General features: G+C 38.9%; 2 protein-coding genes across 3 annotated transcripts in view; both read left to right on the top strand.

Moving 5' to 3' along the window:
- LOC106073824 (uncharacterized) overlaps positions 1–2262 on the top strand; it is a 109151-nt gene extending 106889 nt beyond the window's left edge. Inside the window, exon 50 of the mRNA XM_056004736.1 lies at positions 1082–2262. Coding sequence (XP_055860711.1) covers positions 1082–1610 — 529 coding nt within the window. The 3' untranslated portion in view covers positions 1611–2262. The remainder of the gene's footprint in view (positions 1–1081) is intronic.
- A 2779-nt stretch (positions 2263–5041) lies between these two features.
- The window catches only part of LOC106054822 (uncharacterized), an 87918-nt gene continuing 68710 nt past the window's right edge, over positions 5042–24249 (top strand). For both annotated transcript variants that reach the window (XM_056004195.1, XM_013210881.2), the window contains exons 1-7: positions 5042–5207; positions 7941–8070; positions 9450–9524; positions 11901–11967; positions 13658–13763; positions 15749–15807; positions 21822–21962. In XM_056004195.1, the coding sequence (XP_055860170.1) occupies positions 5102–5207; positions 7941–8070; positions 9450–9524; positions 11901–11967; positions 13658–13763; positions 15749–15807; positions 21822–21962 (684 nt within the window). In that variant the 5' untranslated portion in view covers positions 5042–5101. The remainder of the gene's footprint in view (positions 5208–7940; positions 8071–9449; positions 9525–11900; positions 11968–13657; positions 13764–15748; positions 15808–21821; positions 21963–24249) is intronic.

The following is a 24249-nucleotide window of genomic DNA, read 5'->3' as shown; positions in this document are numbered from 1 at the left end:
TGAATTTTTTAGGGTCAACTTGTTTAATTTACCAAGTCGTAGATTCTTAAATTTGTTTTGTAAATGAAGAACTCATTTCATCGTTTGATTTCATGAACCTGTTGCTTTACAAAATATCTTGCTTTTCACTGTCAATGCTCTAAATCAATTCTGATACCTCACCAGTAACATTGCATGGTCGTGCGGTATGCGCGCTTGATTATCGTTCGGTCGTCTCTATGGTCCCGAGTTCAGATCCTTCCCGCTGCCATCCCCCGTCGTCCTGCTGGAGGTTTTGATTCGGAAGTTAAGTTGTCTTCAACTCTGAAGAAACACCATTTTACAAACAAAACAATGTATTAAATATCCTTTTTACAAAGCGTATATCAACTCTCTGTCTGTCTGGTAAAAAGTTTGTACACGTTCTTTTCTCCCACACCCAGTCTCGGATCAAGCTGAAACTTCGCACAATTATTCATTGGCATAGACGAGACATGAATTAATTTTAAAAAAAGTAACTAAAAAGACAATTAATTACTGATAATTAATAATTTAGTTTAATAGCAACAAGGGAAACTAATACTGCAGTATTCATAGATATGTCTACATTTTTTGGGGGGGTTAGACCCCTTAAATAACTGTTAACGCTATTTCTCCCTCACGCTTTCTCCGATCAATTTGAAAATTTAAGCAATTATTTGTTGTACCTAACAAACATTAATCAATAAAAAAAAACTAAATTAGGCAATTAATTGTTGGTAATTAATTAATTTGTTTGATATCGAATAATGGAAATGACTTGAATATTATTAATAGATCTGGTGTTAAGGGCTGAGTTCTTCCTCCTTTAAAAAAAAAAATTATACTTCGCTTGTTTACCTGTGAACTTTGCAGAAAACTTCATAAACAACTCTGGCCCAAAAAAAAATGTGTCCCATTATCACTATGCAGCTCGAAGCTAGGTTTGCCTAGCCACATTAACGTTTGTCTTCATTCTTAACTTTCGGACTCACCACGTCCGCCTTATAATATTATTACGAATCTACATTTTGTCAGATTTATGTCTATTTTAAAATATTTGACTATTGTATCATTTTTTCAGGAACATCCCATCGCTGGCCCAGTTTTTGAAACTTATCCCTCCAGTGCTCCGCATCTCTTACCTGCCCATACTGACCATCCTGTACTTCGCCATCTTGGCCTATTTCATCTTCGTAGAGTTTGAAGAGTTCGCCACCTACCGCAGCGCCACCTTCACCATCACCGTCATGATGATGAACCTGAACGTGGTGTCCGCCCTGAAGGAGAGCTACAGCACCCTGGGCCCCATGTTCGTCACGGTCTGCATGTCGGTGCTGAACTACATCGTGCTCAACTACTTCATCATCCTCCTGAACGAGCAGTACTCCAAGATCTGCTCGCTCTCCCTGCTGCTGAACCAGGGGAAGCGGCACAACATTCTGCAGGACATCCTCAAGATGGTCAAGCCCCCGAAGATCCAGGAGGAGAGGAAGAGAGAGCGGGTGGAGGAAGAGGAGGTGGTGGACTACGTGGTGCTGCCTGAAGACGCCAAATATGCCACCGATGTTCTAGAGGTGCTGGATGATACCGAAACATCTAGCGAGGTTTAGAAAACCGTTTATTTACATTACCGGCTTCATTGAAGTCCTTACTTTGACCATTAAACACACACGATAAATAAGTGTACATATTGACCGTATGACAGACGTATGTATAAGCTTTATGGCGCATGTATGTATAACTCATGATGACTATAATAGACATAGTTTCTATTGTTTAGAAACAGTATATACAGAATGCATTCATTTGTATAGAAAAACAAAATATTTGATGAAGGACGCATATGTAGATCAGATTTAATATAATTCCATTGCAAGAGTACTTAGAGAACTTGTGTAGTTTGTATATTATTATTAAGAGGTATCTATGGGGACAAGCTAGTATGGTGTATTAAGCTGTACAAAGGAAGTGCTGGACTGATGATGATGAAGGCTAAGGTACTCGGTATTGTTTTGCGACCTTCACCTTGTCATATCTGACATCTGCTGAGAAGGATTCATGTTGTACAAAACTAGTTGTACACAAAACAATGGATGATTATTAAAATGTATGAGCTTTTACTTTGCCATGCCAAGGTAGACCAGAAGGATCTAAGACTAGAGAGCATATACCTGCTATTGTCGTGCTTTAGTTTTGCTTTATATTCTAGCATTTTCTTTTGTATACGATTTTTTTAATCATGATATTGTCGACACAATAAATGACTTCTTGTAAAAATTATTTGTTTCTAGTTTTAAAGTGTTATTCAAAATATAAGAAAAGAAATTATAACACGGATTTAATTTGTAATTAAATAATAGCGAAGGCCTCCGGCTACACCTTTGAGAAGAAAAGGATATCTTCTGCCGAGGACAGACGCAGACGATGAAAAGAACTACGGCCGACCACTAGCAGACACAGCTAAGTCACGTGGTGAAGTACTGCACTCCTCCTTAATCTTCGAACTAGAGTCAAGCCTTTTCATTAGTTTCTTTTTTTTTTTCAATATTATTTTAAAAATATGAACTACAACTCATTCTCTGGCACTGTCAGGGTCGAACTTCGTTAGAGAGAAACAAAATGCATTGTAGCCCTTATAACAATTTTCATTGGTGAATTTTCTGGTGATAAGCAAATCTGCAGCAGTAACGCCCTCTGAGAGGCTATGAGAATCTTCTTAGGGATGTTAAGGGCATTGAAGGTGTCTGCGAGGTCAGTTGTCACTATCCCCTCGGTTGATATAACAACAGAGTAGAAATAATAAGATGAAAACCTGGGCATTAGCTATGATAGGAACGGTGACGCCCTCACACAGTTCCTACTATCTGAGGCTTACTGGTTTTGGGCGTCAGTTGCTCGCTTTTGCCCCTTTTCTTGTCAGTGAAATAATTTCCGCCGGACTCAATATATGTCACACCTGATGGCAAAGAGTTGGACTGGTTGTCAGAGGCTATTCAAGACGCAAGCCATTGAAAGCATTTTTAAAGGCAGTGGAATGCTTGTTTCAATTACCGTTTCAGGCAATAACGATGATTATCAAAGTACTAATCATTGTTTTAGTCAGTAATAATAATGGCAATGTCTTCGATTTCGAAGCTTAAGGATAAGTGCTGAGTTTGACATGACCACGCAAACCTAGCTGAGACCTACACATTTTGCTACAACCGATACAGACAAAGACGTTGTCCGTCGGAGGTCTGTTTCAGTTTTCTTTTCGTCTTCTGCAACTGTCAGCTACCAGCTACTTTCCTCTATGCCAGTGAGGGCAAAATGTGGCTGGTGTTGATCTTTATAGCACTTACGGGGGAGGGAGGGGGCACCTCTGTTACGCCTACTCTTTGAAGCTTAAAAAAAAAAAAGTCCGACTATGGAAGGCAGTCGTCCCCCATGCGAGATAAGTGCCCGGCCAAGCGCAGCTGTCGAATGGTTAGTAGTGCTTCTGTACTGGCCACTCAGGCTTCCAAAAGATCATGGTGACAGCAACCTTAATGCTTTTGAATCTTTGTTTCTCCCTGGGACCCTCTTTATGATGCAACATCAATGCTTGGGGTGAATCACGTATAATGTTTATCATTTAAGCAGTTTACTCTTTGGAACTTGGTGTCTGAGTGTACAGCGCTTGGATTCCAATCCAAGATGTCTCGAGTTTGAATCCCAGTGAAGACTGGGCAACTGAACCTCAGGATTTTTATGACCCCTATATGTCCACATTTCTGACATAAATTGGGAATTAATAGCAACTGTTCGTTGTGCAAGCAACATGACACCCTCGTTAACCGTCATAGAAACAGATGATCTTTACATCATCTGCGCTCCATAGATCATAAGGTCTAAATGGGGTACATATTGTTTTAATTCTACTCTGTATGAATAACGTTAGCTCCTATCATAGGTTCAATTTATGAAAATCTTCTCCTTTTGCTAATGTGTTCCTATTTGTTAATCCCAAACTCTGCGGTCATGACACGTAGAATGGTCAAAAGTTTCTTCCTAGACTGCTCAGTGGCCAGCCAGAAAACAATAAGAAAATGATACTTGCATAATTAAAGAGGGGCAGTTGTGTACTGCGATTTACGCTGACCGAGTCACATAAAACTTGTCAACACAGCACTTGTGACAATAAAAGGTCCAACAGAATCACACACACACACACACGATCAAGATAAGTTGAGGGAACGAGATCTAGCCGACACAGTATTTGCGACAGGTTCAACAGACTCCCAGAATATAAAAAGAAATTAAGGGAATTAGTCAGAACTTGTAACAATAAAAGGTCCAACAGAATCACGCGTACACACACACACAAAAGACGAAAATTGAGGGAAAGAAATCTAGCAAAACATCATTTGTGACCAGCGAAACAAGTGATCACCACCTTCACCTCTACCTTAGTTTGTTGGATTGTTGGGGCACCACTCAAGATCTGTTAACCATCTTCCTCCATTCCTCTCAGCCTTTTGCAATGGCCTCAGAACGAGACAGCTGGAGGTTACTCACAAAGGCCACGGGATATACATTTAAGACAAAAAGAAAATCCGCTACCGAGGACAGACGCAGACGGCGAAAAAAAAATCTAAGTCGATCACCTGCGGATTATGGTTATGCTTGCCCTGGGTGTGGCAAAATATGTAGGTCACAGCTGGGGCTGCGGAGCCACGCGAAATATTGCATTCCTCACTAATCTTCGGACTCGACGATACGCCATATTTCAATTGCAGGCCCTTCCATTCTTTTATGTTGTCTTTCCATCTTTTTCTCTGTCTGCGTCTTCTTTTTTTTTTTCTGGTACTGTTCCCTGAAGGAAGGTTTTTGCGAGCCCTGATGACCTTGTGAAATTGACATAGAATTTTAGTTTGCGTTTTTTTTTTAAATAGTAGTTAGCAGATCATCGTAGGGTCCGATCGCTGAACTAAAAACAAAAACACACCGTGGTGCGCAATTCTCCTGAAAGTGTTCAGTGTAGTGTTGGTTCAATATGGTGCTTTGTACTTTTTGCTCTGTTTGAAATAATGTATTTACATTTTATTTGATGTTATTCACTATAGATTACTTTGTTTAGCGAATGTACAAAAATAGATGTAGATTTGTTTCGAAGATGACTTGGAAGCTCTTTGCCGCTTTCAGCTTTTGCTTATGTAATTATCAGTGTCGGTGTTCCGAGCAAGATAGTAAGTAGCCCTAAAACTGGACTAGATCTAGCCTAAAATCTAGGTCTATTTGAACTTCCAAGCTCATAATCAAAACTAAAGACCAGTCCAGTGTTTCCAGTTGTTGTTGTTGTTGTTTTTTTATACAAACGATATATTTCGAGTATAATGTAATAACATAAGAGAGGCAGTGCAACGATATAGATGTTTATTTACATGGGGGACATCACAAACACTTTGTAACAATGTCTGCCTTGAGCACAGCCTCTTCATAAGTTCTTGACTTGGGAGGAACTTCGCTATCTTCTTCCTAATGTCAACTTGCTTATCAGTCTAGTCTCTAACAGTGGGCACCTTCTGCACGATGGTGGTGTGCATGGCGGTGTTATAAAATTGCCCCCTTCTTAGTGCTTTTCATCCCGAGAAAAAACAGGTTCATAACAGTGCAGTGGAGGTTTGACAGTTCAGGTGGAGGTCGATCGGTGGGCGCCACAGACGGCAGGAACGTGTTCCCCACGAATCCCCACGAAGCCATCAGCCCTGTTTTCTTCAAGTTCCGCTTTCTACAATTGACCTTTGGCGCTGACGCCATCCAACTATAGAGCTTATGGTGGTCAATGTTGTAGTTCCCAGGCCGTTGTTTCGTTATCAGCAGGTTTTTTCCATGGAGCCATGTGAAGGATTTGTAGTCACACAGGAAGCCAACCTCTGCCATTTTGCAGGTATCTTCTCTGCCACACATTTGCAGGTATCTCCTCTGCCACACATTTGCAGGTATCTCCTCTGCCACACTTATGCAGGCATCTCCTCTACCGCACATTTGTAGGTATGTCCTCTACCGCACATTTGTAGGTATGTCCTCTACCGCACATTTGTAGGTATGTCCTCTACCGCACATTTGTAGGTATGTCCTCTGCCACACATTTGTAGGTATGTCCTCTGCCGCACATGCAGGTGTCTCCTCTGCCGCACATTTGTAGGTATGTCCTCTACCGCACATTTGTAGGTATGTCCTCTACCGCACATTTGTAGGTATGTCCTCTACCGCACATTTGTAGGTATGTCCTCTGCCACACATTTGTAGGTATGTCCTCTACCGCACATCTGTAGGTATGTCCTCTGCCACACATTTGTAGGTATGTCCTCTGCCGCACATGCAGGTATCTCCTCTACCGCACATTTGTAGGTATCTCCTCTGCCACACATTTGTAGGTATGTCCCCTGCCGCACATGCAGGTGTCTCCTCTGCCGCACATTTGTAGGTATGTCCTCTACCGCACATTTGTAGGTATGTCCTCTACCGCACATTTGTAGGTATGTCCTCTGCCACACATTTGCTGGCATCTCCTGCCACACATTTGTAGGTATGTCCTCTACCGCACATTTGTAGGTATCTCCTCTGCCACACATTTGCTGGCATCTCCTGCCACACATTTGTAGGTATGTCCTCTGCCGCACATTTGTAGGTATGTCCTCTACCGCACAGGTAGGTATGTCCTCTACCGCACATGTAGGTATGTCCTCTACCGCACATTTGTAGGTATCTCCTCTGCCACACATTTGTAGGTATGTCCCCTGCCGCACATGCAGGTGTCTCCTCTGCCGCACATTTGTAGGTATGTCCTCTACCGCACATTTGTAGGTATGTCCTCTACCGCACATTTGTAGGTATGTCCTCTGCCACACATTTGCTGGCATCTCCTGCCACACATTTGTAGGTATGTCCTCTACCGCACATTTGTAGGTATCTCCTCTGCCACACATTTGCTGGCATCTCCTGCCACACATTTGTAGGTATGTCCTCTGCCGCACATTTGTAGGTATGTCCTCTACCGCACAGGTAGGTATGTCCTCTACCGCACATGTAGGTATGTCCTCTACCGCACATTTGTAGGTATGTCCTCCACCGCACATTTGTAGGTATGTCCTCTACCGCACATTTGTAGGTATGTCCTCTACCGCACATTTGTAGGTATGTCCTCTACCGCACATTTGTAGGTATGTCCTCTGCCGCACATATGCAGGTATCTCCTCTGCCGCACATAGCAGGTATCTCCTCTGCCGCACATGCAGGTATCTCCTCTGCCGCACATGCAGGTGTCTCCTCTGCCACACATTTGCAGGTATCTCCTTTCGAGGTACCACTGTAAAACACCAGTGTGCAGTTGTCAATGTTCGAGTTTCCCTCGTAGGTTCAGGCAGACAGATATCTTTTAGGTCCACAGCAACAGTCTTGGACGCTGACCCAACGTTGTCTTGATCTTCTTAGGAATGTTAAGGCCTTGAAGGTATAAGGTCAGTTGTTATTATCCCATCGGTTGAAAAAAAACAATGGGGTATATTGTTATTATGGATAACTTCTATAAACGCTTTATCTCCAAACCTGCTGCCTAGGCTCAAATATTTTTGTTGTTTATTCCACTTTAGTTTTTCTTAAATTATGAGACAGTGGTACGGCGATATCAATAATGGTAGCGGTTAATTCTTTTTTATATATCAATGAACAGCAGATCAGGGCAATTAAAATCTACTGTTTTGTATTATTATTATTATTATAGTGTGTGCTCACTATTTTCATGATTACAACTTGTGGATTAAAATTATTTTCCTAACCTAAACAGTTATGTCCGGCAACTCTGGACTTCTGAGTTATTAGACATAGCTCTGAAAATATCAGAACCTATAAGCCACACAATGCCATCATTACATAGAGACATCCCTTGAAATCATAGATTCTCTGCTTTCGCCTTTCAGCTCCTGAAGAAATTTTTAAGCTCGAAGTAGAACAACAAAGGGTGAAACCTGGTGAAGCAATCAATTTTAGTGTCGTGTACACCCGGTTGTTCTTAGAGAATGACTTTCTTATTACAGTTTACCAATTTGGGTGAGTCAATTAGTTGACATTTAGGTAGCTTGTAAATAAAACGGTGTTTGAAAGAATACTTCTCGCATTTTATTGAACAGAAATTTTATTTTTGAATAAGGTATAGTCTATTACCACAAGGATGGCTTCCTGTTCTTGTGCTATGCGCTCTGGACTATCGTCTTGATGGTCTCGGGTTCGAGGCCCCCCCCCCATTTTTCCCCCATCTGCTACCCCGTGCTGGAGGTTTGGGCTACTTTAATTCTCAAGGAATAGTCGAATATGATAAAATTTTTAAAATAAGCTTTTAAGTCTATTACCTCAAAAGAAATAGCTTTCTAGTATAATGCTATACAAGTATATATTAATCTGTTCTGTTGTCTAATTTCAACTGTTGAATCCCCTATTCGTTGGTTTGTGGTTTCATGAGGTCAATGTTGCCCTAGTCCGTAATAACTTGAACTAAATTAGATAGGCTACTCTTTTAGCAATATAACATTTATTTATAAATTAGATAGGCTACTCTTTTAGCAATATAACATTTATTTATAAATTAGATAGGCTACTCTTTTAGCAATATAACATTTATTTATAAATACACACAGAGCTTTAACTCCTATGTAGATGCATGAAGCAAATTAAAAATGACTCACTAAAGAAAGATACACGTCTTTCTGTCACTAGCATCTTGCTTGCTCTCCCCTTTACAACTTTTACCTCCTTGTTTATTATCTCCCCTAAGACAGAGCTTTTCGCGATTTCATCAGAATCTATTCAGCTTACACAACCAAACTATCCGCCACCTTTCTTCATGGTTACATGACTAATGACATACATCAGAAATACGCATAAGCACTCCATAACAACTCAAAGGAACAAATGGAAATTGAGCATGGATTAAATTGCTTGTTAATGATATTTTCACAAGCCTTATATTAACTCAATCCGCCTGTATGTGTGTCTATCCGGGTAGAATATTTTACAATGTATATCTTCCTATTCTAACTTTTTTGGATCAAATTGAACTTTGCACAAATATTCATTGTCAATGACATCACATGAATCAATAAAGGGATTTACCAATTGGATAATCAATTAGTCGTCATAAATTTAATTTTGTTTTATATAGAAATGTACTAAGTGTCGGCCTTTCACCAAAGGAGGCTCGAGACCTAGAGTTTGAATCCGACTTGAGCAAATATTTTTTCCCAATGGTCCCTCCCCCGTCACCCTTGTATACAAGGGTGATTGGACCACATGGCATTCTATAAGCTGCGCGAAACAAAAACATTATCAATAAAAAAATATTTATTATTGTTAGTCTCTAGATCTATTAACAAATTATTTATGCAATTACATTCTCCGAAGGCTATTCACCTCTATATTTGTCCCCCTTGCAGTGCTGTTATCGAGCAATGTATATCTCCTGCTGTATATCACAGGGCAGGGTCTGAGGAGTTATCATTAAGCGCTAGGTATGTTGTTTTTTTGTTGTTGTTGTTGTTGACAGATATTTAATTTAATTAATTTTGTGTATTAAGTTTCTTTTAAATTTCCAGATACATTGCCTTTGGAGTTCAAATGGCTTTGCCATAATCGTCAAATTTTCACTTTGATCAAGAGCTAATCTCTGATGAATATTAGAGCTGTTCTATATGTAGTGTGTGTTTAGTGTGTAGTAAGCAAGGCTTCTAAAAGTCTATTCCATTTAATATAAAACATTCGTGTATTAAAATTCGTCTTTGTAGCTTTTCTACTGGTGTGTCGCTGCATCATAATAAAAGATTAATTTAGGGTTACTGGAGTCGATTTTGGGTAAAAAAAAATCGATTTTTCAATTTTGGTGTAATTAAATAGGTGGACATGTATTTTATAAACTGGCACCAAAAATTTTCTAAAAAATAGCATTTCTTATTGAAAAAAAAGCATTTTAATGATGCATTGTCAACACTATTTTCCATATTTTTCTTAATACAAATTCACTGTTTTTGAGTGAATGCATTTTTTTGTGAACCCCCCCCCCCTGTAACATATTTCTAAAATCTCTAGAACTAATAGAGATAAATGTGTCAAATTTGGTACACATATTCAGAGATAAATAATACAGAGAATCAGCTAGTTTTAATGACTTTAGCTGAAAAAGTTTTTAATATATGATCTTTTGGGAAAAAAAAATGTGGATGCATTTTACAGGAAAAAAAACACACCCTTTTTTTAAAAATCATAAAATGCACAATACTAAGGGAAAATGTATAAAATCTAGCTAGCTCCTTCCAGCCACCTTTATACTTTAATGTGTAAGTATTTTTAGCTTTAAAATTTATCTATTTTGAAAAATTTTAGAATTTTCCTATATGAACTAATGTTTGTTTATTTTCAAGATGGCCGCCATTACCATGGCAACCCGGAAACATTAGACAACATTCAATATATATTTTTTATTATTGAGTTGTCATATGATATAATATAACAAAAGTTATTAAGTTAAAGCAAAAATAAAAAAAAAATTTCGCACTTCAGTAACCCCTTTAGACGTAGATTAAGCCTTTATCGCTATTTCACTATGCCATATGCAACAATTGAGTTAGGAAAGGTTTTACTTCCCCGCCACCAGTAACACTTTAAATGCAAATTTGGTCTGTAATGTTTTTATTTGGAATGCTACCTAATAAACATGTTTGTTTTTTTTTTGTTTGTTTTTTTGTTTTTTAACAAAATGGAAAACTGAAAGATATTAATATAGTCTCTAGGTAGGGGTGGGGGAGTATCTAGTTGACAAAGAAAAAATCCAAACTAGAATATTGAATGAGACTAGAGGATTTTGTGTAACAAACTCATAGCCACCCATGTAACAAATAAAACTACATTATCAACATAGACATCAAATAAACTAATTTAAGAATATCATTATCATAACTGAGGCCTGTGACCTTCAGTTGGCTCTGTAAGCCTGAAGTCTGTAACCCCAGAGTGGCCAAAAGTGGTCGTGTTTTGACCTGAATGTGACGATAGTGTATATATTATATGACTAGGGCGGTGTACCATACAATTTTTGAGTGCATCTTTTGTTTATTTTTATTGAGAAGGCCAGTGAGTTGGTGGCTATTTATTTACATAGTTGACTAGAGCGGTGTACCATACTATTTTTGTATGTAGCTTTTGTTGTTTCTGTGTGGAGAAGGCCTGTGAGTTGATGGCCACTTATTTACCCATTTATTTGACTTTATTTTACTCATGTAAATAAACTTTGTATATATGTTTACCTGCGACTTTGTTAAGTCTTGTGTTGCATACATTAGTTTAATTGTATACCTAGATTATACATAATAACCTAGGCAGTACAAGTAGGGACCAGTGTACCTCTGGACGAACGTGCCAGCACACCTTTAACACAGATCTGTTGATCTAAAATACCTAAATCTAGCTATAAGTCTCATGGGAGCTCGCTATTAACAATAAAGTCACACGGGGACTGTTATTGACGATAAATCTCTTAGACTACCTTTAGCTACACCCGCTAATACACGGGTTCTCAACCTGTGGGTCGGGACACCTTTGGGGGTCGATTGACGATTTGCCAGGGGTCGCCTAAGACCATCGAAAATATGGATTTTTATTGTCTACTCTTCTATTACTGTGTGTGTGTAAGGGGGGAGGGGTCGCGGCAAAGTGAGGAATTGTAAAAAGGGGTCGCCGAGCTTAAAAGGTTGAGAACCGCTGCGCTAATAGGTAATGTGAACTGATCATATTGGTTCATGAATCCTCTTTAGGTCACATATACACATTTAGTTCCGATGTCATAATGCATCATCTCTTATGCATCATCTCTTATTTGTCTTCTGTTCGTCTAGATATTCCCGTGATTTTGAGATCGTTTTTGCACGAGTTGGTATTTACAAGGTTGTGGCATCCATTGAGGTCAGTCCTTAACATTGTCAATTTAATCACGTCATTGGTGTCATGTTTGTTTATTTGTTTTACACGTTTTCTAATGTTCCTTCAGAATTAAAGATGACTACATCCTATGCCAAGCGTCCCCCACTCGGTGATGGATGGCAAGGGGCAATATCTGAACCGGTGACCATTGAGATTGTGGCCCAAAGCGCAGGCCTCATGTTCCCAAACTGATGATTTAATTCGCCCCAATAAATTTTGATAAAGGCTAAATACAAATGTTTAGTGGTAAACACATAAAGATGTGAAATGCAAAAAGGCATATAACCTCACTATTGTCGATACTTTCATAGTGGATTCCCCTTTTCGTCTGTTTGTGTTAATGTATACTAAATGCTACGTATACTAATTGGTTGTAATGAGAAAGGAAAAGCTATAAATGCAAGATCTGCATCTAGATATAGAAATGAGGAGACCAAGATTAGTCAGAAGAAGCCTCACATCAACCATGTCATATTTCCCTGAATAGTCAGAAGAAGCCTCACATCAAACATGCCATATTTCCCTGGATAGTCAGAAGAAGCCTCACATCAACCATGCCATATTTCCCTGGATAGTCAGAAGAAGCCTCACATCAACCATGCCATATTTCCCAGAATAGTCAGAAGAAGCCTCATATCAAACATGTCATGTTTCACTAAAGTAAGAAGCCTCACATCAACCATGTCAATTTCCCAAATTAAGAAGCCTCACATCAACCAAGACATATTTCCCCATTGTACAAAGCCTCACATCAACCAAGACATATTTCCCCATTGTACAAAGCCTCACATCAACCAAGACATATTTCCCCATTGTACAAAGCCTCACATCAACCAAGACATATTTCCCAGAATAGTCAGAAGAAGCCTCATATCAAACATGTCATACTTCACTAAAGTAAGAAGCCTCACATCAACCATGTCAATTTCCCAGGTTTTAGAAAACGATCCATAAAGTTTGAAGCACAATTAATCCAAAAGATTCTTGTTCAATAAATTGTAGTAACCTAATAAAATACATGTCATACTTCACTAAAGTAAGAAGCCTCACATCAACCATGTCAAAATTTCCCAAATTAAGAAGCCTCACATCAACCAAGACATATTTCCCCATTGTACAAAGCCTCACATCAACCAAGACATATTTCCCCATTGTACAAAGCCTCACATCAACCAAGACATATTTCCCCATTGTACAAAGCCTCACATCAACCAAGACATATTTCCCAGAATAGTCAGAAGAAGCCTCATATCAAACATGTCATACTTCACTAAAGTAAGAAGCCTCACATCAACCATGTCAATTTCCCAGGTTTTAGAAAACGATCCATAAAGTTTGAAGCACAATTAATCCAAAAGATTCTTGTTCAATAAATTGTAGTAACCTAATAAAATACATGTCATACTTCACTAAAGTAAGAAGCCTCACATCAACCATGTCAAAATTTCCCAAATTAAGAAGCCTCACATCAACCAAGACATATTTCCCCATTGTACGAAGCCTCACATCAACCAAGACATATTTCCCCATTGTACGAAGCCTCACATCAACCAAGACATATTTCCCCATTGTACAAAGCCTCACATCAAATAAGTCCCAAAATGAGAACCCCCACGTATACAATGAAATCATGTGCAGTCTACTTCATCTTGTACATGTTTACCTCTTGCAGTGGACAATGTTCAACTCCAGCATCGTTATGATTGTTATCTTACCACAGGAGATAGAAAGGTACTTTGCCAAATGTAAAGGGATCCTCTTCACTGCTAATGGCTTTGGTAAGTAATCCTACAAGAAAGATGTTGAAGTGACTGTTTACTAGTCTGTTTACCAAAATATTTTATTTACATGGGACCAGGAAGCATTACAAACTTAAGAACTAGGTTTGGAAAGCCAGTTGCAAATGCATATTGCTCCATGCCCCCCCCACACACACACAGATCTATATCAGTATGAGTTGTTGGAGGCTGCCTTACAAATATCACTTCGATATTAGATACTAATGTGTTTATAGACGCTCTACTCCTAACCGTGTATCGCGGGAAAGCCTTAAGGAATGAAGTCTTTAGCGAGATGAGCGCTCTGAAGAAGGGAATCAGGTCTACCACTTCGCTGCACTGGCGTACACAGTGCCTAGACCCAACCAAGTAAAATATTTTTACTGTACTTTTCCTCTAGGAGATTATCATATATCCATAAATAGCAAGTGTCTTCGAGTGTCTGGTGTAAAGATTACCAGATTACGAACGTAGTGATAAGCAAAGTATTTTAATAAATCTTTTAAACCTTTTTTTTTTCAGCACTGTAGAATCAAAGTTCTAAGCTCTTCGGCTTCTAGCATAAAGTAACTTTATATTTTGTTGGTATCGGTGATTTTTCGAAATAGCGTTTTACAAAGTAAAGTAGTACCCCTTTCATACTATGTGATCTGTTTCTATGGCCGACGGTTAATGAGACTGTCATGCGGCCAGCACAGCACAAACACCAACTGCCAACAGGTACCCAGTAGAGCTTGATGGACTCAGGGGCGTCCTAAAAATTCCGAAACTCAAAATCCCAGTCTTCACCAAAATTCGAATCCGAGACACTTAGGTACTGCAGCCATGCCCAAATGGCGTCCTTGACATTGTTTGTTTTTAGCGGCCCCCGAAAAAGGAAAAGACGCTATTAGTTTTGTGCGAAATGTCTGTCCGTCTGTCCGTCTGACCGTCTGTCCGTCTGTCCGTCCGTCCCGTTTAGATCTCGTAAACTAGAAAAGATATTGAAAATCCGACATCACAATATTTTAGACCATTCAAAGTTCTGATGCAACGGCTACTTTTTTTTTCTGAAAGCAAAAAATCTAATTTTTAAAATCAGTTATGCAAGCAGTTTTTTAAAGAGAAAAAGCTAATTAGTATGCATTATAAGTTAGACCTAATTAAAAATAAATAGTAATCTTATAAACTTCATTTTTATAAACATTTTTTTATATTGCGGATTTTTTTTTTTAAGGATTCGAATAAGAGATTGAGCCTTTTCAAAACAATTGGATCAATTATAAGACATCAGTTAGGCCAAGGGAGGCGCGGTGGCTGAGCGGTAAAGCGCTTGGCTTCCGAACTGGGGGTCCGGGTTCAAATCCTGGTGAAGACTGGGATTTTCAACTTTGGAATCTTTGGGCGCCTCTGAGTCCACTCAGCTCTAATGGGTACCTGACATTAGTTGGGTAAAAGTATAGGCGGTTGGTTGTTGTGCTGGCTACATGACACCCTCGCTAATCGTAGGCCACAAAAACAGATGAACTTTACATCATCTGCCCTATAGACCACAAGGTCTAAAAGGGGAACTAGTTAGGCAAGGTTCACATCTAACTTTACATTCACTTTCACCTATCCTTTGATCTGCGGGACCGTTGGGGCACTACACAAGATCTGTTAACCTTCTTTCTCCATTCTTATCTCTTATTTGTCTTTGATATAATTTCATTTGCATGTTCTTTCTGAAAATATTGAAGCCTGCCTGGATGGACCTTTTCGGGGGCCGATTTTGAGTTTGTGTTTCCACACAAACTGTCTTTTGTAACCTTGTTGTTGTTGTTTTTGTTGTATCACTCATATTATATCCTCTTTATCTTTTTATTTTCTTTTTAAGTTTTTCTTGAGGCTCCATTCCATCGCCAAAAGGTTCCGAACAACACTGCAGGTTCCAGATGGAAATTATTTTATAATTAGAATTGTAACATTTGATATTTTATAGAATGTTGCTTTGCTATATTTCCCAGCGTTATCGCATTACTTAAACGGCATCAATAGACAAGTTGACTTCAGTGAATGGTTAGAGGTAGGCCTCTGTTTTATAGACAGATAAAAAGACAGGCAGACAGGCAGACACACTCAAAAACAGTTAGACAGAAAAATAGATAGACGACATATAGTGATACAGTCATACTAACAGATAAACAGATTGACAGATGAACAGACCGACAAACAGACAAACCACAAACTTTTGATAGTGTTGTGTATTTATGTTTCCTGTTGTGTGTTGTGAACTGATCTGTTCTAGTGTGTCAAAATGTCATGGTGTCCAAGTCAGCTTGTGTGTGTGTGTCTACTGTGTTATTGTGAACTGTTTTGTCATTCTTGTTCAATAAAGCCTAGCATCAAGACATGTCTTCCTGTAGTATTTTATTAGGTTACTACAATTTATTGAACAAGAATCTTTTGGATTAATTGTGCTTCAAACTTTATGGATCGTTTTCTAAAACCTGAAAGATTGATGGTGGATCCTAATGATCCGGACGCTCAAAGGATCTGGAAGCACTGGCTTCACACATTCGAAAAATTCGCATTAAAACTAGCTGTATCAGAAGGTGAGAAATTCGATCTACTATGTAACTTTATCTCACATGCTGTGTATGAATTGATATCTGACTGTACTGACTTTGAAACTGCTGTTTATACACTAAACGGACTCTATGTCAAACAAACCAATGATCTCCTATCCAATTGTAAACAGGAAACAGGACAGAGTGTTGACAGGTATATTCACTGCCCTCGAAAACCAGAACGAGACCATCAGAGACGCATTTATTAGTGGCATGTCATCACCAGAGATTAGGCAGAGACAGAGACTTTTACAGTACTCATATCTGGACCTCGCAAAGTCATTGGAGGTAGCTAGATCTCTGGAGATGGCACAGAAACATTCTGTGACATATAACTCGCCACAAGCCACTACTTTTCAAACACCACAAGCACAACAATCCACTACGTTGAAATTTCCGCTTTGCTCTGCTATAGAAGACACGATTGATTCGACACCCATTACCATAGCTGCAGCTCAAGGCAAGTGCTACTTTTGTGGAGGTGCTATCCACTCTCGTAGCAAATGCCCCGCTAAAGATGCCATCTGCAATAAATGCGGTAAAAAGGGACACTACAAAAAGGTATGCAAATCAAAACTTTCTTCAGTTTACAGACATAACTCTGATTCTGCGGCGTATAACAGCCGCCTCTTCGTTTTCTGTATCTCGTGCGTTAATGAAAATACAAGTTAACAACATTACCCTTGATGCCCTCATCGATACAGGTGGTTCGGACAGTTACATTTCTGCATCGGCTGTCAGAAAGTATAGATTCAAAACTTTTCACTCATCAAAACTTATATATATGGCCAACACGAACTTAACTGGTTATACTCGAGGCCATGTTAATGCTGACATTAAGAGTAAAGGCTCCACTTATAAAGACTTCAAGCTACACATACTTGACAACCTCTGTGAGGATGCTATTTTATGCCACGACTTCCTTGAACAACATGAGAGTTTACAGATCACTTTTCAGGGGCCTAAACCAACAATGGTCTTTAATGGAATGAAAGCTGCTAATGTCGAACCCGCTCCTCTTTTCCAAAATATGCTTAAAGTGTGTCGACCTATCGCCACAAAATCCAGACGTTATTCTGCAAACAACACTCTATTCATCAATTCAGAAGTTGAGAGACTCTTAAAAGATGGCATCATTGAGCCCTCGGCATCTCCATGGCGGGCTCAAGTCTTAATAACAACTAACGAACGACACAAACGAAGAATGGTAGTGAACTACAGCCAAACTGTTAATCGGTTCACACTTCGGGATGCTTATCCCTTACCTCGCATTGATGATATGGTCTCTCAAATAGCTAAATACGAAATATTTAGCACCCTTGATCTTCGCAACGCATACCACCAGGTCCCTCCAAGGAAGACTGATCGCCCTTATACTGCCTTTGAAGCTGGAGGGAAATTATACCAATTCTGTAGGATACCCTTTGGAGTAACAAACGGGGTAGCCTGTTTTCAACGGACAATCGACAAGATCATAGAACAAGAGTCACTGGAGGGTACATATGCTTACATTGATAACATCACCATTTGTGGTAAGGACAGAGAAGAGCATGATAAAAATCTGCATAAATTTCTTGGGGCTATAAAAAAAATATGGACTAACTCTTAATGAGGAAAAGTGTGCATACGCATCCTCAAGAATAAGATTACTAGGTTATGAAGTCTCCCATAATGAGATGAAGCCAGACCCCGACAGACTACTGCCCTTACCTCATTTCCTCCACCCGAGAACCTAAATGCACAAAGGCGAGCTGTGGGTCTATTCTCCTACTATGCCAACTGGATAGGACATTTCTCAGATAAGATCCATCCTTTGGTACACAACAGAACTTTCCCACTCCCTGAGAGAGTCAAAGATACATTTCAAGAGTTAAAAAAAGAACTAGAAATGGCTGTTGTCACTAATGTAGACCACAAAACGCCGCTGGAGGTTGAAACAGATGCATCGGATATCGCTATATCCGCTACATTATCCCAGAACAAAAGACCAGTTGCCTTCTTCTCCAGAACACTATCTCTGAGCGAGAGACGTCAATCCTCCGTAGAGAAAGAAGCAATGGCTATCGTGGAATCAATCAAGAAATGGAGACATTTTCTATTAGGGTCGCATTTCAAACTCACCACGGATCAAAGGTCCGTATCATTCATGCTTAACCCTCGTCATCACGGTAAAATAAAAAACGACAAAATTCAGAGGTGGAGAATAGAACTATCAATGTACAGTTTTGATGTGTGTTACTGGCCGGGGGCTGACAACATGGCCTCCAACCATCTGCCGGCAGCTTAGTAAAAGCCACATCACCATTTGAGAGACTTAGTGTTGACTTTAAGGGACCACTCCCTTCTACCACTAAATATAAATATTTATTGACAATTATTGATGAGTACTCAATGTTTCCTTTTGCATATGCATGTCCTGATATGTCTACTCAAACAGTAATTAGATGCTTCACAAACCTATTCAGCATTTTCAGCACGCCCTCGTATTTACATACCGACCGGGGATCAGCCTTCATGTCGGAAGAGCTACGATCTTTCCTCAGAGGTAAAGGCATAGTAACAAGCAGAACCACAGCATACAATGCCAAAGGAAACGGGCAAGTTGAAAAACTGAACTCGACTCTCTGGAAGTCAATTCTTCTTGTCGTCAGGTCAAGAGGACTATGGACGGGAAGAAACTGTATCACTGCACCATTTGGCTCCGAGAGGCGACTCATCTTCAGAGACCGTAGTACATGATTTCGCTACGAGAGACTTTGAGACATCTTCTGAGGTCTTTCAACATCAACTGGCTCCTGGTAACACTGAGACTTCTCCGGGTGTCTCCCAACACTCAGTGGCTTCTAGGAGTGACATAGAGACATCTGCAGAGAACATGGTTCCACCTGCTTTAAGAGCAGAGGAAATCATTATTGAAAATGGACAAAATTCACCTGCCAGAGATATGCCCTTACAGCACTCGTATAATCTCAGAAGTAGAGCGAAAAGAAACTAAACGGGGGGGGGGGGGGGGGGAATGTTGTGTATTTATGTTTCCTGTTGTGTGTTGTGAACTGATCTGTTCTAGTGTGTCAAAATGTCATGGTGTCCAGGTCAGCTTGTGTGTGTGTGAACTGTTTTGTCATTCTTGTTCAATAAAGCCTAGCATCAAGACATGTCTTCCTGTAGTATTTTATTAGGTTACTACAGATAGATAGATAGATAGATAGATAGATAGATAGATAGACAGACAGACAGACAGACAGACAGACAGACAGACAGACTGACTGACTGACTGACTGACTGACTGACTGACTGACTGACTGACTGACTGACTGACTGACTGACTGACTGACTGACTGACTTAGATTTGATTGAATGATTGATTGATTGATTAAAAGAACATTAGATTGGATACAGGCATTTTAATTTTATTTAGATAATACTCTTATTTTATTAAAATACGATACATTAAATTAGATTAGGATTAGATTAGATTAGCAGTACGCACCGGCTACGCTAATTGATTTGTTCGTAAGCTTTTTGTTGTTTTTGTTTTGTTTTTGCTGGAATACAACCTTTTTTTTTAAATAAATATCCCAAATTTTAACGATCAACCAAATATACTTTTTTAGCCCGTGAATTTAGCGTCTATGTTACAATGAAATTTCACGACCCGCCCTCTCTTTCCTTCTCTCTTTCTTTCTCTCTCTCTCTCTCTCTCTTTCGCTCCCTGGAACCCCCATTCATTTTTTTTTACCTGCGCATCATAATTTCTTCCACTTTTGGCTTGATTTGGAAAGACCCGCTTCATAATGCGCCCTCGTTAATTTTAGTAGCACTTTTGCTTATTTGCTAAGCCCACCCCACCCCCGCCAGCAACAAAAGTTAGTCCTTCATATACATTCCCGTTCCCCTTTCTATATTTATCTGGATATTTTTTTTATTCTATAAAAAAAATATCAATTTTAATTGTTTATTAGACCCGATTTGAATGTAGTGACATGACAATAGATCTAGATTTACCTTTTCAATGTTATTACCTTGCTCTCTCTCTCGAAAAAAAAAAATTCTAGATGTGTCTTATTAATTCTATTACGATTGGTTTTGTCTAAAAGAAAGTGGAAATGACGTAAGCCATATTACATAGAGATAGAAAAAAGAAGAAATGCTTTTAAAATACGGAATTAGTGAGATTTTTTAAAATGCTTTATACGTAGGATGCGGCCTTTTTTTTTTGGGGGGGGGGGGGGGACAGCAAATAATAATAATAACACAATCTCATGATTTAAAAAAAAACTGAGCTGGAAAAACAACGAAAATATGGGAGCCTTGGCTTTGAGATTAAGCGTTTATGGAAATGATCTTAAACAACAATATACCCCATTGCTATATCAATCGAGGGGATAATAACAACTGACCTCACAGATACCTTCAAGGCCCTTGGCATGCCTAGGAACATTTTCGTTGCCTGTCAGAGGGCGGTACTTCTTCAGACGTGCCACATCACCAGAAAATTCCTCGTAGGAAACTGATAAAGGGACTACGATGAATTTTGTTTCCCTTTAACGAAACTCGACCCTGGCTTCACCAGAGAATGAATACTCGTTCTTTTGTAACATAGTAATAATAATAATATAAATCTTTGATAGAAAGCTTGTGTTTTTCGCGAATAGCGGTCCCAAGGTTGCGATTCTGTCAAAAACTGTTCTTAGTGAGCATATAGGAGGTAAAAGGAACCTGTGTACGAAATTTGATTCGGATACGTACGATAGTTTAAGAGATCTCGTGATCCATGAGTGGTATGTCAGTGAGTGGTAACTTACAAATATAAAAAAAAAAAGATTATATTGCATTTGTCTAGACATTACAACTGCATGACAAACAAGTCTTTGGACTGGCAAATATAGATAGACATGAGTCCTATATTTTTTTCACAGTTTTTCTCACCCTACTCTGTCTGTCTTTGTGGTAAAAAGCTTGTAGATGTTATTTCTCCCACACCCAATCTAGGATTAAGCCGAAATATTTTGCACAATTATTTATTTTGCCTGGCAATACAAGAATCAATTTTAACCAATTAGTTAATGAACTATAGGTAATTAATTATTGTGTTTGGTATCGTGAACAAGGGAAAGAAATCGTACTTGAAAAATGTGGTGGTATAAGTTGAATTAGTCCCCTTGAGAAGCCCTCAGTGAATATTTTTTGATGCATTTAAAAAAACGATAATGAGATACCCCCTTCTTCCCTCCCCCTTTCACAGCTGGTCCAGACAAGTATTAGGATCATAGCGCATTGAGAAAGCTAAAAACTAAACAAAAACAAATGGTAAAAATATTTCTAATCGCACAGATCTATTACGTCTCAGCCAATCACCATATTATAAAACTTATTCGAACTAATTTATACAACTACACTTAATATAAGCATTGTTGTTTTTTTTACATTTTTTTAATATTGATCTTGTTTATTGATTTATACATGTTAGCTCAAAAGTCTGTTGACGTCTTCAGCCTGTTGGAATGTAACTAACTCTAATGTCGTTTGGCACATAGAAAAACATGGACAGAAGATCTATTCGGACAGAAGTGATCCTTTTTGGTGTCCACATTCTAGTCATATTGGACAGGTCAGTTCTGCTTTACAAATAATTTATTACGACAACTGTATTCAAACATATTTTGTTTCTCTCTGTCTTCTCTCTCTCTCTTTCTCTCTCCTTTCCTCACTTAATCCCCTGGCCATTTATTCAATGGTCATGTAATCCCTTGTCATGTAATCCCCTGTCACTTAATCCCTTGTCATGTAATCCCCTGTCACTTAATCCCTTGTCATGTAATCCCCTGTCACTTAATCCCTTGTCATGTAATCCCCTGTCACTTAATCCCTTGTCATGTAATCCCCTGTCACTTAATCCCTTGTCATGTAATCCCCTGACACTTAATCTCCTGGTCGCTTAATCCCGTGATCAGCAATTGTGGATTATCAGCGGCATGATCAAGATTCTTCTAATCGTTCGTAATTTATCTCTCGTAAGATTATCACTTCTCCGACAAGACATTGGTCTTTGAGGATAACGTATCCCTAAGGATGTATCCTAACCCGCCTGCCTTTCCTATTGCTCAGCATCTTGGCGGGTAATGATGTCTCATTATGTACACAATGCTTATCTCACTTTGGCGTATTACCTTTTAGGCTAAATATAAAACAAGATTAATTAATTACGACTAATTGATTACCTTTTTTTTTTACCTTTTACCTATCCCTTAGTCTGTTGGGCCGTTGGGGCGCCATGCAAGATTCGTCGAAAATCTTTCTCCGTTCCTGTCTTTTGCCTTAGTTAGAACCTCTTTCAATGGCAGGCCCGTCCATTCTTTTATGTTGTCCTCCCATCGCTTTCTCTGTCTGCCTCTTCTTCATTTTCCTGGTACTGTTCCCTGAAGGAAGGTCTTTGGGAGCCCAGAAGATCTTGTAATATTGTAATATGGCCGTGGATTTTTAGCTTGCGTTTTTTTTTTATAATAGTTAGCAGGTCATCATTGAGTCCAATCGCTACAGTAACCCGTCTCTAATCTCTGTAATTGATTTTCATTGATTGATTCATGTATTGACATCGAATCGACAATGAGCAATTGTTTCAACTTGATCGGAGAATGGGAAGTTGGAGAAATAACGTGTAGGCCTGACAAGATTTTGACCAGACGGTCTGACGGATTGTCTTTATTTATTTAAGCTTGGTAACTAGAACAGACGCAACATTATTAATGTTATTAAATAGAGTCCTGGGATTTGTAAGAAATCAATTTTCTCATGTGGCTAGAGTAACACCATTAGTAAGTCACTAAACGTGCAGACTTGAGAATAAGAAACTAGACAGTGAAGTAGCAACACTACATAAAATACTGAACCATACCTTACAAATACAAAAACACAACCTTACGAAATATTCAGGAGGACATTTTTAAAAATGCAAATGTGCATCTTATTACATAGGCTAGGACACATTCTTAGAAGTGCTCCTTCTTACCTAGGGCCATTAGAGCATGAAACGGGAAGCCTGAATCAGCCATAACAAATGACTAGACTATACAGAGTTTAAATGACTAATTAACACGCACGACTAGGTTAACTCACGGATCCTCGTAGGACGTAATTATCACTATTTTGATGGAACGTCTTTAATTTATATCAAAATCAACTCTCAAAGTAAGTAGAATTCATAATAATAAATAATTATAGCTTTTATATAGAGCTACTTTCATGCTTATAGAGAGCGCTATGGTCCAATCTCATTTGTGGACCAGTGGAGGGGGTATGTAGGAGAAGGTTTGTCCGGGAGGTGGGGGTTGTCTACGAAGATCTGATTTATGAATTGTGAACATATAATATTTACATAAGATTTTTACTAAATTATTAAATTTTTACAACCTTTACTATTTTAACTGTGGATAGACCTTGTTTTTAGTGATTTAACTGACTGTATGGAATTTAGTCCGTGTTATATAAAGGGAATGTGATCCTTAAAGGATTACGGGCACGACATGGCCTAAATTGTGCCGATGTGCCTAAACTCAAAACTCAAACTCACACAACTCTGCCCGAGTCGGGTGTCGAACCTCTAGCCCCCTTCATAGGTAGCCAAAACAAGCCAAGTTCAAGCGTACTCTAGACCACGCTTTTCATGGGGAAAGATTAGCTATGTTATAGGCCTACATCTTTAAATTTTCAAGCAAGAGTAGATCTAGATTCTAGAAGATCATTGATTTGGACCACAATATGTTGGTCTAAATAATTATTGAAACTAGATTTACTCAAGAGAGTTAGACTTTTCGAAGAAATGTATGTCTAAATTAAAATCTAGATCTGTCTAGATCTATTTTTCTATATGTCTATGTCTATAGATCTAGATTCTAGAT

The sequence above is a fragment of the Biomphalaria glabrata genome, chromosome 11 (genome assembly GCF_947242115.1).
Source record: "Biomphalaria glabrata chromosome 11, xgBioGlab47.1, whole genome shotgun sequence".
Lineage (NCBI taxonomy): Eukaryota > Metazoa > Mollusca > Gastropoda > Planorbidae > Biomphalaria > Biomphalaria glabrata.
The sequence above is the reverse complement of the archived record's forward strand: the minus strand, read 5'-3'. Positions and strand labels throughout refer to the sequence as shown.